The sequence below is a fragment of the Panthera onca genome, chromosome A3 (genome assembly GCF_046562875.1).
Source record: "Panthera onca isolate mPanOnc1 chromosome A3, mPanOnc1 haplotype 2, whole genome shotgun sequence".
Classification (NCBI taxonomy): Eukaryota; Metazoa; Chordata; class Mammalia; order Carnivora; family Felidae; genus Panthera; species Panthera onca.
In genome coordinates, this window is record NC_138341.1 from 95,366,058 (window position 1) to 95,383,429 (window position 17,372).

The 17,372-nt window shown below is 41.9% G+C and overlaps 2 protein-coding genes and 1 long non-coding RNA gene across 8 annotated transcripts in view; 2 read left to right on the forward strand and 1 right to left on the reverse strand.

The window, feature by feature from the left end:
• CFAP61 (cilia and flagella associated protein 61) overlaps positions 1-1,165 on the reverse strand; it is a 282,753-nt gene extending 281,588 nt beyond the window's left edge. For 2 of the 6 annotated variants that reach the window (XR_009603648.3, XM_060611083.3), the window contains exon 1: positions 1,046-1,164. The gene's annotated coding sequence lies outside the window, so the exon portion shown is untranslated. Of the gene's footprint in view, positions 1-1,045 lie in introns of all 6 variants that reach the window. The other 4 variants (XM_060611053.3, XM_060611051.3, XM_060611061.3 and 1 more) reach the window with 3 other exon arrangements.
• LOC145715367 (uncharacterized) overlaps positions 1-17,372 on the forward strand; it is a 209,011-nt gene that overhangs the window by 182,647 nt on the left and 8,992 nt on the right. The gene's annotated exons all lie outside the window — the stretch shown is intronic.
• On the forward strand, positions 1,174-17,148 carry CRNKL1 (crooked neck pre-mRNA splicing factor 1). The gene is made up of 14 exons (XM_060611105.3): positions 1,174-1,318; positions 3,124-3,276; positions 4,310-4,401; positions 5,223-5,381; positions 5,843-6,009; positions 7,764-7,942; positions 9,090-9,260; positions 10,960-11,151; positions 11,871-11,930; positions 12,603-12,683; positions 13,455-13,694; positions 14,866-14,967; positions 15,407-15,655; positions 16,603-17,148. The coding sequence occupies exons 1-14, from the start codon at positions 1,268-1,270 to the stop codon at positions 16,768-16,770; spliced, it is 2,064 nt and encodes a 687-aa protein (XP_060467088.1). The 5' UTR covers positions 1,174-1,267; the 3' UTR covers positions 16,771-17,148.

The following is a 17,372-nucleotide window of genomic DNA, read 5'->3' on the forward strand; positions in this document are numbered from 1 at the left end:
AGGCAAAACTAAGGAGACAATTTTTAAAAAATCAGTGGTTGCAGGAGGCAAAGGGGGAGGGAGAGATAAATAGATGGAACACAAAGGATTTTTAGGATAGTGAAACTGTTCTTTACCATGCTATGATGGTAAATATAGGGCATTAAATCCCATAGAATCTACAACACCAAGGGTGAACCCTAATGTTAACTGTGAACTTTGGTGATAATGATGTGTCAGTGCAGGTTCATCAGCTGTAACAAATGTACCACTCTGGTGGGGAATACTGACAGTGGGGGGAGGAGGGATGGCAGGCGTGAGAAATAGGATTCTCTGTACCTTCATCTAACTTTTCTGTGAACCTAAAACTACTGTAAAAGATAAAGTCTTTTTTTTTTTTTTTTTTTTTTGTGTGTGTTAATTCTCAACCATTTTCTTGCATATAATTTTTCTGTTTTGAAGACAGGTCAAGAATTATACCACCTATCATTTACCGAGCACTTTACATAGATTTTCTCCTTAATGCTGATAAAAATATATACTATTATTTTAGTCTCATGGTTAAGGACACTGAGGCTAAGAGAATTTACGTAATTATGGCATATTCACAGAAAATTTAAGCATCTGTTTATCTGACCACAAGGATGGCTTATTTGTCATTACTCTGATGATTCATTTTAATTTTTTCTATTATCTGGTTTTAAAATACCTTCAGTTATTTTTTATTACAAGCCTTAAAGTTTATTTGTGCACAACTGTCCAGAAAGGAAGAGGACTGGACCTCAGAGACTACAAAGCCTAGAAGGCAACGCGGCTCCGGGCTACTTAGGAACCCAGCAGCTCGCCCCCTTAGCATGCTGGGAATGGTAGTTTTCTGGCCGGCCTCTCTCCCTCCGCCCCCAAGCGTCCGGACCCGAGCTTTGTTCCCATTCCCCTTCCCTGGCGCCACGGTTCGACAGACCCACCCGTCCTCGCACAGTCATCCCAGTCTCGGAGACTGATTTGAGGTGCGTCCCTGACGCCCTGAATCCCGATCCCGCTGGGTGGCCAGCGCTACCCATCTCACCTGCAACTCTGCGATGCGGCGCTCAGAGAAGGACGCTCAGCCTGGTTACCACAGAAACGAAGTTACAACTGCGTCACGACGCGTGCGGGAAGTCAAAGGTCATACCAGCTAGTTCCGCTTCCTGTTCCGGGATCCCGGTTGTTGTCGGAACGCTTTGGGGTTCCGGCCAGCTTCGGGCCTATTTTGAGGGTCCAGGTTGGCCTGAGGTCTGCTGCTGCAGCCATGGCGGCCTCCACCGCAGCCGGGAAACAGAGGATTCCCAAAGTGGCCAAGGTAGGCGACCGCGAGGGGCTTTGTGGGAGGAGGCCCGGGAGAGGGGCTGTTCCAACCTCCGTGGGGCCTGCGGCGGGAGAGGGTGTGGTGCCAGGAGCAGGCCTACCCCGTGCGGGCCGAGGGGAAGGAGGAGGGGTCAGCCGGTGGTTGGGGACAGACTTTTGTCACTCCTGAGCATTCCCCAGCCGTCGTGGCCTTCGTTCTGGGAGGTGTTTTTGTTGGGGAAGGAGTGGGGTCATTTGGCAGAAATTAGTGCGCTAGGAGCTGGGAAGCTATGATCTAACGCGGGCGACGAGCAGTGCTCAAATAAGACACGAGTTAGTGTAAAATTGCAGCCTTGCCAAATGCTCTGCTGCAGCGTAGAATATGCCATGGAATAGTTGTGTGAGGGGTCTGCAGAGTAAACTTTGCTGGGGAAGTGATATTTAAGCTGACACTTGGTGGCTGACAAGGAGTTAGCCCAGCTGATTGTTGAAGGAAACAGAGGGCATGCGTTGTGTAGCGGCATTAAGTTAATTAAACAATAAATTTGATGTTATCTGGTATTTCCATGGGTGGCTGATACTTAGTGCTTAATACGTGACAGGCTTTGTCCTGAGCCTTTGCAGATGCCCTCACTCTAGTCTGTTTCTCCAGCCCAGATGGCTCTCTTGAGCTTGTCCTTTACATACTCATTTAGACAATTCCCCGAGATAATGTGTATAAATCACATAGCACATTATCTGTGATTACATATGAGCTAGTATCATTTTGAGATTCCTCATGTGGCATTAAACAATTAATGTGTCTTATAATTCAATTCCATAAAATTTGATTCGTCACCAGTGGTCCAATAGAAATATAATGTGAGGTACGTTTGTAATTTAACTTTTCCTACAGCTACACTAAACAGTTAAGGGGCACCTGGGTGGCTCAGTTGATTAAGCATCCGACTTAGCTCAGGTCATGATCTCATGGTCTATGAGTTCAAGACCCGCATTGGGCTCTGTGCTTAACAGCTCAGCTCAGAGCCTGCTTCAGATTCTGTGTCTCCCTCTCTCTGCTCCTCCCTTGCTCGCGCGCTCGCTCTCTCTCAAAAATAAATAAATATTTTTAAAAAATTAAAAAAACAGCCAAAACAGGTGACATTAATTTAACTGTGTATTATCTTTAACTCTGTATCTCCAAGATATTGCTGTTTCATTATGTAATCAATATGGAAAATTTATTTCGATAGTTTTGTTTTTTTTTCATGCTAAGTCTTCAAAATCCAGTTTATATTTTACCCTCACAGCCCATCTCTGTTTGGACTCACTGCATTAGCTCATGGCTGTTGTGTTGGGCAGCTCTAAGACCTCAAGAAACTTACAGTCTAATGATGGGAAGTTACTGAATATTATCTTTGATTTGAAATGCCATGAAAAACCAAACGCAACTTGAGACATTATCGTTCACCTGGGGCATTAATAGAAAAATTTTTTAAATAGAGGTTGTAACACTAGATAAGATGTGGCACACATCTTGATAAAACCTCTAGTGAGAATTTTACCTAAGGAGCCTCAAAGTTTATTATTATACTAATCTAAAAGGGGACACTTGGTATTCTTGCTATCTTTTCTCTTAAGACTTACCTGTGGCTTTGTAATAGATCCCATGCATAAGAAAGAAAACATTGTGTTTACTTTCATAGAGAAATGAAAACATGTTGTACGAAGAGAGCATCTGGTAATAATACTTAAAAAGTTCACACCCCCAAAAATGTCTGTTTTCCTAACCTTGTGTGATGAGCATCTATTAAAAAATGGAAACGTTTTCTGTCTTAAAAGGTGAAAAACAAAGCCCCGGCTGAGGTACAGATAACTGCCGAACAACTCTTAAGAGAAGCTAAAGAAAGAGAACTTGAACTTCTTCCGCCTCCACCTCAACAGAAGATCACAGATGAAGAAGAGTTAAATGATTACAAACTAAGGAAAAGGAAGGTCAGTCAAGGTGATACCTTCCAGTCTGTTAATAACATTGTCAGAGTTTGCAGAGTTCCTCATTGGTTAGAGAGGCAATAGCATAAGAATAGTTTATCGTTTCTAGCCCCATGAGTAGCGTGACTTCTGGTTACCAGATAATTGCATTTTGCTTAACTTTATAAAATATACCATGAATTATCTTTAAAAGTAGAAAGAAATTAAATCCACCAGAGACATAATTTTTGGTAGTTTAACCAAAGAGGTGGTAGTTTAACAAGTGAAACGTGACAGCTGTAAGGGGCTGGACTTAACCAAGGCCGCGTTGTGTACTCTACCACTTTCTGCAGTAGGATTTAAGACCTGGGAAAGAGCCATGAAAAGACTTGGGGATCTGACCTCCTTACCCTAGAATCCTCACTCTAGAGAGTAGTTTTAAACCACTAACCCTGTTGTATTTACTTATTAGTGATGTTTAAAGAGTGATGTATGAAATTTGGAGATGTTACTGAGAGGAGTGAAATAGTCAAAAACATTTTTATACTAGGAACAAGTATAGAGTATATTAAAGGATCAGTTAGTTATTATCAGTAATAAGAGAAGATATCAACAACTTTGCTAATAATTCTGTACATCTAAAGTTTTTCTCTTTGTTTGCATGTAAGACTTTAAAGAAACACTTAAGATTATAACCTGCATTATGAGTTTCTTATTTCCCAAGGATTCCAGGATGTAATTTCTCCTAAATAACAACAAAATGAATAAATCTTTTTAGAACAGAATTAATGGAGTTGCCTGGGTGGCTCAGTTGGTTAAGCGTCGGGCTCTTGATTTCGGCTCACGTCATGATCTCACAGTTTGTGGGATCAAGCCCCATGTCAGGCTCTGTGTTGACAGCATGGAGCCTGCTTGGGATTTTCTCTCTGCCCCCCTTCTTTCTCTCTCTCAAACAAATAAATAAGCATTTTTAAAAAAGAACAGAATTAATGGACAAATGAAGATGTCATTTTTACTTATTTTTCCCTTCAATTTGCCCTTTTATCCCTTCCTCTAGACTTTTGAAGATAACATAAGAAAAAACAGAACTGTGATTAGTAACTGGATAAAATATGCACAATGGGAAGAGAGTCTAAAGGAGATTCAAAGGTAAAATTACTGAGTGTATAGTTTCATATATAAAGATGTAAGTTAAGAGACAGAAAAGAAATAGGAAAAGGTAAAGCATGAGTGAAAAAGAGTGTACCTCTGGTAGTAATTTTCTAAATTGTTCCGTGGAACCCTGGGGTCCTTTGAGGGGCCTCAGAGGCACTATGGTAGGAGAGTCCTGGGGGGACCACAGAGGAGATGCTGTAGGTGGGTGTCACCACCAGCACACACTCTACAGTCAGAGAAATGCAGTTTCTTCTGCTTTCTCTGTATTCGGATTCTTTTAAATAAAAATCGTTCCTCCAAAAACTGCTGGGCAACAAAATACAAGTCACCACCTGGCTCTTCCTATTGCCCAGCCTTTCTGCACTCTCCCGGCATGGCACACCCACTGCCCCCGCCGTGCCTGTGTACTCGCCACTCCTGAGGACACAGTGTCTCTTTGCCCTACACTAGGCTCTTCTCTCTGCCTGGAACGAGCACCCCTCCTCGCCTACCTTGGCTTCTGGAGCTTTCCTCAACTTCTCAACTCTGGCGTTACCTATTATTTAGCCTTTTGCACTAGATATTTTTATTCTCTTTTGCTTCCTGATGTAAAGCTTGATTATAACATTTACTATATTGTATTGTAATTACATTCATGTCTGTCTTTCTCTAAGAGTCTGTAGCTTCCTGAAAACCTGTCTTTTCACTTTTATATGCCCAAAACCTGGCTCATGGTGGACACCTGATAAAATAGCAGGGCACCACAAGTGGTTTGAAATAGTTGCCACATATGTTGTGTGTGCTACTTTGACATTCTCCAAATCTGGCTTCTTAAGGGCTCGATCCATATACGAACGTGCTTTAGATGTAGACTACCGAAATATTACACTCTGGCTGAAATACGCAGAAATGGAAATGAAGAATCGCCAGGTCAACCATGCCCGAAATATCTGGGACCGGGCCATAACAACTCTGCCTCGAGTCAACCAGTTCTGGTAGGTTTCTCATCTACTGAAGCAGCTTTTTGTAAGCTAGAAAAGTTCTGCCTTTCTGTGCATTTATTTTATTTCTGTAGTTGTAATCGTATATATTTAGTTTACGTCCTTTTTCTTTAAACATGCTGTAAGTGCTTTTTCATGTTTGTAGTATGTAGTCATAATCACAATGTATAAAGCTTGTGTAATCAAAACTAAAATTTGGGTTGTAATCTTTTATATGTAAGAAATATCTTGTTGACCTAAGCAATTTTTTAAGAAAAAATTACCTTTTTTTCCTATGGTTCATCCTTGCAGATCTGTATTTTGATAAGAAAACATGTTTGGTTTAGCTGTTGGGGAACATAAAGGCCTAAGTCTTCTTCACATTTAACAGAGTTAAAACTACAAATGCTGGAGATTATTTTCTTTCCCTAAGTCATTTTGACGATGACCCATATTTTGGGATGGTTTTATTGAAGGTACAAGTACACGTACATGGAAGAGATGTTGGGGAACATTGCTGGCGCCCGGCAGGTGTTTGAGCGCTGGATGGAGTGGCAGCCTGAGGAGCAAGCCTGGCACTCCTACATCAACTTTGAGCTACGATACAAAGAGGTGGATCGGGCCCGCACCATTTACGAGCGATATATCCTTCCAGCCAGTCCGAGTGGCGCCGTTACTGTCCTGGGTGCCACTCGTCCCATGGAGGTGCAGTCACGGTCTGGACATAGGGACAGTCGTTAATGTGGTCATGGTGTGGGCGCATGGACGGTCATTAACGTGGGCCGGGAATGAAAGATGCAAGTTCAGCCAGCTTCGTAAGCTACATATATATTTTCTAGAGACACAGGACAGTCAGAATAAAAGTTCGTAGTCTGGGTAATTGAGCTTTTTTCCAGTGAAACTTTGGGTTTGTTTGTATTTTGGCGTTAATGCTGTGGTTCCTTGTGGAAAGTGACACACCAAGGCTCTGGCTCCTGTAGCCAGTGCTGTTTCTCCAGGGTTTTTTTCCTAGGTTTTTCTAGGGTGTTGGTCATTAGCAGCACTACCGGAGGCCCCGCCAAAGGATGGAGACCAGAGGGAAACAGAGTGTATTGCAAGAAGCTCTGCTCTGGGGCCAGCAGGATGGGTTCGAGTCCCTTCTCTGGCATGTGTTAGTGGGGCAGCCTCAGATGAGTCAGTTAACACTTCTGAACCTTGTTTTCTCTGAAACAAGAATGAAAATGAAATAGAATCTGCCAAGATTAGCTGTGTTTCAGGTTAAGATTATAATCTGTATAGGGTGGTGGGTAGCGTGTGTGCATGTGCCTGGTTTGTGTGTGGGTACGTGCATGCATGTGCGCCCGTGTACATATTTTGCTTAGGAACAGTGATTTGGTATTTGCAAATTAAGTGGTAAGTGTGACTTCGATGAACATAAATACCAGGATAAACAAAAATCAACTTTAATATGTAATTTTAAGGTCTCCATTACCTCTGCACATTTTAATATCATCAGTTTAACGGAAGCTTTTATGACACTTGTTATGTGCCAGGCCTTGCTGGAAGCACTTTACAAATATCACCATTCAGTCCTCAGGACAGCCCTGAGCACAGGATCTACTTGAGTGTGCAGGATGGGAAATCCAGGCAGAAGTGGCTAAGCAGCGAGGTCAGGGTCTCGCAGGTGGTGGTAGAGGTGGGCTCAGAGCCCAGCCGCAGCTTCTGAGCCTTTGCTCTTAACATCATTGTCACATTTGAAGGTGTTACTACTTTGGAAGTCACGATTTCCTCAAGCAAGGTAGAAGAAAAATAGATACATCCTATTAAATAAAATGGTAATTCAAAACTTTTTTAATGTCAACTACATTTCAGTTAAAAAATAAAGCAAAACCTTTCTCTTCTGACTCTAGTTAGCAGTTTTGTTTTTGTGCTTTTTTTTTCTTAATCATTAATTCAAACATTAACATTACTGAGTATATAATACAGTAGGTGCCATTCATTGAGCACATTCTTTTGGTCCAAATCTGCTAAGAGGTTTATACCCATTTCCTCCTTTAAGGCCAACAGTCATCTAGTGAGGTTGGTTGGTGGTCTTTTTCTCTATTTACAGATGATAATGCTTAAGTCTTGGACAATTTAATGACTTATTCAGGATGGCATTGATAAACAGGCTTCAGGTTTTTCACTTCTCCACACTCACTTGTACCCATTACTGAAGTACTGAATCAGCACTAGAGGAAGTCGGGTGAACAAGACACGGCCCACTCCTAGAGGTTACAGATTAGTGTTTCTTTGCCTTTGCCCATGTTTTATCAACCCTATCATTGTAGTTAGCATTGTTGGGGGTTTGGGTTTGGTGGTTTTTTTTTTTTTTTAAGCCTCATTGTCTTGCGTGGTATTTCCTTAAGTCCCCTGAACTTGTTCTCGTGCACCCTGATGTTAAGAATTGGATCAAGTATGCCCGCTTTGAAGAAAAACATGGTTATTTTGCCCATGCACGGAAAGTGTATGAGAGAGCCGTTGAATTCTTTGGAGATGAACATATGGATGAACACCTTTATGTTGCCTTTGCCAAATTTGAAGAAAATCAGAAAGAAGTAAGTACACTTGAAGAACTCAATTACATTGCATAACAGCCTAGGAAAGATGACTTATTGTGCACGCTGAGTTCACATCCATCTTACCCTTGGAAAAAATGTTTTCAAATCTCTAAAAGAAAACAATATATGTTTGTGGCTTAGCTGCAGATTGGGAGCCAAGCGATTATAAATCGTATTAAACTGTCCTAATTGTGTTGTGCTTTGCTTGAAAATTAAGCTTTTGTATCTATGATAAGAATATTATGTGTAAACTGAGAATTCGTCATTTGGTCTCCACACTAAAGGGCTCTACAGGTAATAAACCTGGAAAACAAAAGCCCAGAGCGCTTAGAGAACAGAAGTTGAAATGAAAACAAAGATTGCCCCACAAATAAGTCAGTTCTATTCTTATATATGGAAATAATCCTTTAAAGTAACTTAAATACTACAATCGAGTGAGATGCACTGAGGTCCAAATGCAGGGTCTTAACACTTATCGTGATAAGGACTTCAGATCCTGTCCCAGGGCCAGTGGGAAGTGTGAAGGGTGTTAAGCAGAAGAGTGGTAGGACAGGATTTATATTCGAAGGAAAGTCTCTAGCTTATTTGTGGAGATCATATTGGGAAGAAGGTGGCAGAAGGGGAAGTGAGGAGGCATTTGAAGTGGTCCAGGGAAGAAATGCAGATGGCTTGGGTGTAGGGAGGAAGCGAAGGGCTCTGTTGCAGAGGCAGATGTGGCAGGGCTCGTTGAAGTAGTGATTGTGGGGAATGAAGAAAGGAGAAGAATCAAGGAGGACCCAGGAGGTTTGGGGCTTGAGCAAGTGCATGACCGTAGGTGTTGCTTACCAGGACTGGGAAGACAGAGGTATCCAGGTTTGGTTTGAGAAACAGGAGGTCAGTTTTGGACCTGTTTATTCTGAGATGCACGCTGACATCCGACCGACAACCTTAGGTAGACAGTATTAAATACGGAGCTCAAAGGAGGGTGCCAGTCTGTCCTGACTGAAATGAATACTCTCAACAAGAGGGAGAAGAAAAGTCTTTATTTTGGACACTTGGAGACCTCAGAATCCACCAAGTAATGTATTCTGTCATAATTAGTTTCCATGTTGTGAGTAAAGTGAGGATACTGTGTTGTAGAAATAATCATCCTGTCTGCTTTTAGTTTGAAAGGGTACGGGTCATCTACAAGTATGCCCTGGATAGGATTTCAAAGCAGGAGGCCCAAGAACTCTTTAAAAATTATACCATCTTCGAGAAGAAATTTGGTGATAGGCGGGGTATTGAAGACATCATTGTGAGCAAACGAAGATTCCAGTATGAGGAAGAGGTGAAGGTGAGTGCTGGCGTGGACGCTGAACTATGTGGGTAACTATAGCAGCTACAGTAAAACGAGGGCTAGCAAGGGAGAGCTTCCAGGAATCATGCCCTTGGTGATGTGTCCCCAGTAATTGGCAGCTCTTTCAGTAGGAATAAGCAGGACTGATGGAAAAGGCTAGCAAGCACAACTCAGGTTTGCTCTGCCACTCACATGTTGATTGCTGGTTGTGCACTATAGAACCTGAGCAGAAATTGAGAATCCATTTGGGGAGTCTGGGTGGCTCAGTTGGTTAAGCATCTGACTTCAGCTCAGGTCATGATCTCATAGTTCGTGGGTTTGTTCGAGCCCTGTGCCAGGCTCTGTGCTGACAGCTTGGAGCCTGGAGCCTACTTTGGATTCTGTGTCTCCTCCTCTCTGTCCCTCGCCTACTCACACTCTGACTCCCTTTCTCCCTCCCTCTCTCCTTCCCTCCCTCTCTCCCTCCCTCCCTCCCTCTCTCTCTCCCTCCCTCCCTCCTTCCCTCTCTCCCTCCCTCCCTCTCTCTCTCCTTCCCTCCCTCTCTCTCTCCTTCCCTCCCTCTCTCTCTCCTTCCCTCCCTCTCTCTCTCCTTCCCTCCCTCTCTCTCTCCTTCCCTCCCTCTCTCTCTCCTTCCCTCCCTCTCTCTCTCCTTCCCTCCCTCTCTCTCTCCTTCCCTCCCTCTCTCTCTCCTTCCCTCCCTCTCTCTCTCCTTCCCTCCCTCTCTCTCTCCCTCTTTCTCTTTCTCTCTCTCACTCAAATTAAATAAACATTAAAATTGGGAATCCATTTGAACTCCTTTCTGAAGAAGGAAGACTCAGAGATTTAGCCAAACTCAGAGATTTGAGTTTTTGTACACTCCCTTTTAGCTTAACTGCTTGAACAAAAAATGTAGGTAGATAAAGTTCCATTCTCATCTCTTCACATGTAATGTACTGTTTTGATTTGAATTCAAGATCGTAGCATTTTCCTTTACCGGTCTGCTGTATATCTAAAATATTTTGCTTAGTCAAATTAATTAGGATATGGCCAAACAAAAGGCTGAATCTGGTGTTAAATGAGGTCAGCAAGATATGTTCAAGATAAATGACTATTAACTGAAAAGAGCAGGTGTCACAATTGTGACCATGGTTATAATTCCACTGTAATTTTGGGACACCTGGGTGGCTCAGTCAGTTAAGCGTCTAACTCCAGGTTTCAGCTCAGGTCATGATCTCACAATTCATGGGATCGAGCCCTCCTCGGGCTCCTCACTGAGAGCTCAGAGCCTGCTTGGGATTCTGTCTCTCCTCTCTCTGCCCCTCCCTCACTCATGCTCACTCTCTCTCAAAATAAATAAATAAACTTTAATTCCCCTGTAATTTTAAATCTAGACATAATGATATGCAGTCACATGTGTGAACAAAAACATTTATAATAGGCATCTAATTATTGAGTACTTATCTTGGGGCTGGTGTTTGTATATGAAAGCAACCTTGCTCTGAGACACCTGGCTAATCTCTCCTCTATATTCCTTTTTCTTTTCTATTTATAAAATCTCAGTCATTTTTGTTTGTTTGTTTTAATGAGATAGGATGAGGAATCTAGAAAAACAGTTGCTAAAATATAAGAAGGCAATCTAGTGTCTTTTACCCTCATGGAGTCCAGCAAGTGTAGCTCTTGGTTTGATTTTTATTCATTAAACTTGGCATCTTTCTAGGCTAATCCACACAATTATGATGCTTGGTTTGACTACTTGCGCTTGGTGGAAAGTGATGCCGAAGCAGAAACTGTTCGAGAAGTGTATGAAAGAGCCATTGCCAATGTGCCACCCATTCAAGAGAAGCGGCACTGGAAGCGCTACATCTATCTGTGGGTCAACTATGCGCTCTATGAGGAATTGGAGGCAAAGGTAAAAAACGGAATCCCACATCAGCTGTTGATGGCTGTCTCAGCCCTGCGCGTACAGCTTGGCCACAGCTCAGCCACCGTGGGTGGTAACTGATACGTACAGTCCCAGAAACAGGAATTTAGTTTTAGGTTCTCAGCCATACAGTTACGTATTCTCCCTGTAACCTTTTAAACTCTGTATACCTGTTGTGGGCACAGGTAAGGTTTTTGTTGTTGTTGTTCCGTCGTATTTTGTGTTTTAAACCTGAGGCACAAGAAGATTAGTACTTGGACTTGAAAGGGAACAATGAACCAGTCCTTAGCTTAATTTCATATCATACCCTGTATTGTCTCATCAGTAGGGATCACAGCTAGATTGCACATCTTTGTTTTTAGTAAAGATCAAGTGGGATTTTCAGAAATCAGTTGTGTAAGTTAATTGGGAAAGACTAGCTTTCTACTGTGAGACTATAAAACATCTTTGTTTCTTTGTGCTCTCAGGCGAAAAGCCTTTCTACAGAGAAGCCTCAGAGTTTGATGGCTATATTGTTGGTGATTCTTTAACCAAAGTTTGATGGCTAAAGGTAGTTCGCTTTTGATCATAAATGATTAAATCAGAGTTTGAAAATAGCAATTTGCAAAAACATATTCAGTGTTGGGGGTATACATTTTTACTAATATCAGTAGAAAGTATTAGTAACAGACTTCAATATTTTGTGAAAATTTCTTATCCTAATACAGGATCCCGAGAGGACGAGACAGGTATATCAAGCTTCTTTGGAATTAATCCCTCATAAAAAGGTATGTTTGCTTTAAGTGTTCTATTCCAAACTGTCGAAATCCTACTTCTGTTTCTCGCGAGTAATACTTACTGTTTGAATAGTTTGCTGTGCTAGGCTCAAGTGAGAACCGGGTATGCTCCTTGCCTCAGAAAACACCTTACAGTCTAGTTGAGAGGACAGCCTGTGTTAAGTGATGAATAATACAGATAATGTAGAAATTCATAGGAGGATGGAGGAAGATGCACATCCAGAGAGCACACAGCACATGCAGGAAACAACAAACAGGTGTTTGTTGGCATCCGAGTGGACACATGCATGCCTGGGTGAACACCTCGTGCATGTTTTGGAAACGGTTGAGATGTTATCTCTGCCCTACTTCCCAGCATGAGAAACAAGTAGAGATGTTGGCCGAGTTACCTTCTAGAATAGAGGTGGTGTGTTCTCTCTGCTCACCAGCATACGCACAAAACAGCAGGGGCTGCAGGACCATGCAGTGCAATAAAATACCTGGATTCCTGTTTGTAACTTTTATGAAATAAACATCCTATTTGCTTAAAAACAAGAAAACACGTCTGTCTTTGCTCTGAATATGTAGGGAAATCTAATCGCATGTGGCCTTTTATTAAATTTTTAACATACTTCAGTGTCATTGAAATGACTCTCTTAGGTGTTTTGTGCTTTTGTTTTCTAGTTCACATTTGCCAAGATGTGGTTACTATACGCACAATTTGAAATAAGACAGAAAAATTTACCATTTGCCAGAAGAGCTTTGGTGAGTAAAGAAAGGATCGAGATGCATCATTGACTTCTATGAGAAGAAAATTAAATTTCAGTGCCTACAAGTTGGACAGTTCCTACTAAGAATGCCACAGAATTGTTCTGCCTTTATAGCCTGAGACATGTCAGAAAATGCATGGCCTTTGAAGAAGGATTGGGTGAAAATGTAAATTAATATTGGAAGCTTTATCTGTAGCTCCCAGTTTTTTACTCAGACTGGAAAGATCTGATCTTAGTTCACATTAGGTCTTAAATCAGCTCTTTAATAGACTGATGTGCAAAATTCAGGGGTGTTACATGCACCTTCCTCTTAACAGTTATTCTGAAGTGTCTTGATAGGATTAAATACTGTGTATAAATGCAGTTATCCTTCTACTAGCCACTCTTGCCCTGGCTGTGGGCAGCAAGGCAGATTTCATTCTATGATTACCACTTCATTTATGGGACGTTTTATCCATTTGACGTCCATATTCCCTACATGCTCCTGAGATACTAAGTAAAATCCAGAGTACTTATGTAGACAGTTCTGAAACACTCTCTTGCTGAACAGGCCCCAATGGGCATAGGCCCTCTTGACTGGTGGGGGAAGTAGAGGGTTTCCATTGGCCTTCTGTCAAGAACCAGTGTGGACATTGTGATACCACAGAGGGAAAGAGTGGCTTGTCATGTTCTTCCGCAACAGAGAACAGTTGTTGGGATAGGTTGGTGATGTCTGTGCACAGATTGAACCCACATATCCCAGTGATTTGGTCATTTTGTTTTCCAGGGAACTTCCATAGGCAAATGCCCAAAGAACAAGTTATTTAAAGGTTACATAGAATTGGAGCTGCAGCTTCGAGAATTTGACAGATGCCGGAAGCTTTATGAGAAGTTCTTGGAATTTGGACCTGAAAATTGTACCTCTTGGATTAAGTTTGCAGAGTTAGAGACAATCCTTGGTGATATTGAGAGAGCCCGGGCAATCTATGAGTTAGCCATCAGTCAGCCACGCTTAGACATGCCGGAGGTGAGGATCTCGAGTTGAATATAATCTTGTTTTAGATACTTCTCCAGCATTGCTTTAGATAACCATCTAAATGTGTGTGCATTTCACATTATAAAGGTAAATTTACTTGTAGTCTTGTCTGCTCAGATTAGTTCTTTCTGTGTGGGAGATAGCAGAAGAAGGATGGGGGTGAGGGGACCCTCAAGTAGGATACCAGGGCCCAGAACCCCATTGTGACACCAGGATGAGTTGGGATATAATAGGGTTTGTGACTGGCTCTCTGCCTCCTTTCCTCAAACAGAAAGCTAACTAAAGGGATGGAAACAGGCAGCAGGCAGCCCCGTCTGGAGAACTGGAAGTTGAGACTGCACATCCCCAGATTCTCCTAGCACAGTTTTGCCCAGATCGGGCCAGCAAAAGAAGCTGTATGTAAAGCAGGATATTCCTGGAATTACTACTGCCACTGTCCTGGCCTGCCCCAGGACCTGAAATCATCCCTTCCGTATTTAAACTTGAGTCACGAGGTGACGCCAAACCACAGCTAGCACCCTGTGAATCTCCCAGGAGCCACTGAAATCACCCAGCCCTTTTATTAGTCTTGCCCTAATGTGACTCTGCATTTTATGGCTTGGGCTCCACCAGCCGCACTAGGTCAGGGCCTTATGTGTTATTGGTTCCATCGGTTGGCCTCAGCTCCCAGGCATCCAGGCCACATGTGACTACATCCTTGTTCCCTGACAGGCCGTACCTAGCAGGTGGGCTGCTGCTTACTGAATAGTTGTTGAAGTGAATTCAGATATATGAAGGAATTTACAGTGGAGGTAAGAACAGTATATCCTGGCCTAGGCATGTCCCTGGCAACGTCAGTTGTATGTGACAGGATCTTGGCAATGTCTGGGAGACTTGGCAAGTCTCTGAGCTTCTTGTGGTAAGTCCAGCATTTGAAAAACTCTGAAAGAGAATCCACAAATGAATCCAAAGCCTTTTATCTCATAATGTAGAATTGTAGCCAAATTTTGGCCAGCTTGTAAATGCCAGTATTTTTATTGTGTCCACATGCTGCCTAGTCTTTAATTGTTCATAGAAATCCTGGGTTTCTGGATGTCCTAGGTTGGAGTGGCAGTTAAGCTCAGCTTTGGCTAGGGACATGTTGCTCTTTAAATGTCAAGACTGACTAAGTTCTCTTTATTAGGTGCTTTGGAAATCATATATTGACTTTGAAATTGAGCAGGAAGAAACTGAGAGAACACGAAATCTTTACCGACGATTGCTTCAGCGAACACAGCATGTCAAGGTATCCTGCACTCTGTCAATGATCTTTGATTTTGCTTAAATCAGCAGTCCTGAAGGAGATATTTTATTTCTGTGTTTTAAGTGTTCTGTTTTGGTTTTGTTTTTAATGATTTCTTTGCTTTTAGAAGGTGCCCGTGAGTCTCAGAGGACTTTGCAATATAAAGCTTATACCAAGTCAGTATTTATACTGCATGGGAATAACTTCAGTATCACAGGATTTAATAAAAAGTTCAGCTCTTTTCAGGATTTTAAGACTCTTTCAAACTTACCTGGATATAGCAGACTGCTTCAGCATTATTGAAACATATAATCAGTGTGTTCTTTGGAATACTATTAGTATGTTCAGATATCATTAACTAGAGATTCATGTTATTGTTACTACATGAATGTTTTCTGGGTGACATGGTTATTAATTTGGTTCTATAATAATTTTTCATAAGGTATGGATCAGCTTTGCCCAGTTTGAGCTGTCTTCAGGGAAAGAAGGAAGTTTGGCTAAATGCAGACAAATTTATGAAGAGGCTAACAAAACCATGAGAAACTGCGAAGAAAAGGAAGAGAGACTTATGTTGCTAGAATCATGGCGAAGCTTTGAAGATGAATTTGGAACAGTATCAGATAAGGAGAGAGTAGACAAACTCATGCCAGAGAAAGTCAAGAAAAGAAGAAAGGTCCAGGCTGATGATGGGGTAAGGACTGAGCCCTCGGAGCTGGTCATCTCATGTCAGATGAGCGAAAATGCATCTGACTTTGAATTTGTACTTTTATGTACCATTTACAATGTGAGCATGGGAAGAGACAGCCTGGAGTAGAAGACAGTTGCAGTCTGGCTACCATGGAAGCAGAGAGCAGGATGTATGGTCCACCCAAGGCTAGAGAATAGGAGACAGTTGGCAAAGGCCTCTTGGAGGTGGTTGATTCCAGGAACTGCATGTAGTGTGGTATTTCTGGAACATTAAGCAGGAGGTCAGAGTGGAGGGAAATGAAATTCAACTTCTAAGTCGGACCCAATCCAGAGGCTTTGTAAGCTGTACGCAGACGCTTTTGCACAAAATGACATGCCCCAGTAGTTGGCATCTCCCGCAGGCATACTCGAGGAGCTTAGATTAGAGGAAATCTGTCGGGAGGCTGTTGTAAGCAAGTGATGGTACAGGCTGGAACTACAGTGACCTTTAGGAAGCCAAATCAGTGACTGACTGGAGATGGGCAGTAAGGACAGGGAGTCGGAATAGTGCACAGATTTATAGCTCTCACTACCAGGTAAACATGAAGTAAGTCTTTAAAAATTTAAAATCTTAGAAGACTGAAAGATGGAGGAGGAGACACAGAGTATCTTCTTGATTGACTACAGAGGAGCTGTGCTTTGATTTTTAGGCTCTTCTTCCACTGGTTTTTAGCTCTCCACGAGCTTCCCTTGCGGCAATACCAACCCCACAGCTACTCGTTCACTCCCGATCTTGCAGGCCCAGCCCTTGTTCTTGCTGTGATGGGCTTTGATGTTGTTTCATAAGATGAACATGAGATGAATTTGAACTCTGGGTTTGGCAGTGAAAATTCTCCACTTTAAAGTAACTGCAGTTGAGTATTTCAGCCATGTGTTGGCTTATCTTTTCATTGTTTTACTTTTTGTCTGTAGTCTGATGCAGGCTGGGAAGAGTACTATGATTACATCTTTCCCGAAGATGCTGCCAACCAACCCAACCTCAAGCTCCTGGCCATGGCCAAACTTTGGAAGAAACAGCAACAGGAAAAGGAGGCTGCTGAGCAAGACCCAGATAAGGACATTGATGAGAGTGAATCCTGATGTTCTTGTTCATATTGAGAAGTGTGTTACTATTTTTATAAATTAATAGTTTGGAACTGTTGTGACTCCTGTAAGTTTTTGTATATTTCACCAGTAATGAATTGATTGGAATCTTTGATAGCTACTTTTTGAATAATTTTTAAAATGCTCTTGGCTTAGGGGTTGCAAGTAATTTTTGTAACTGCTGGATTTATCAGTCCAAACATTTGTCTACATCATGCATTAGGAAATCTAATTGAGGTAATGCTTAGCATCTATTTTAGATGGACCTGCAGACTTTTGAAAGTCTTTTTCTAGTTTTTAAGTTATGTTCTACAGTAACTTGTATGGTTTTTTCATGCTTGTCTTCATAAATATATTTCATGCACTCATCTGAAACCTGTAACTTTTTCCTGTCTTCAGAGTTACACAGACTTGAGTTCCATTCCCAGCTCTGCCACTTAGTGATAAATAACTGAACCTTTATTTTTAGTTTCTTTACTCATAAAATGAGCTTCTGCTACTCATTTTGAAGATTAAATTAGAAAAGGAATATACCTGGTACATAGTGAGTGTTAAGTGTTCATTCCAAGCCACTTTCCTAAATCCCTTCCTTCTGTCCT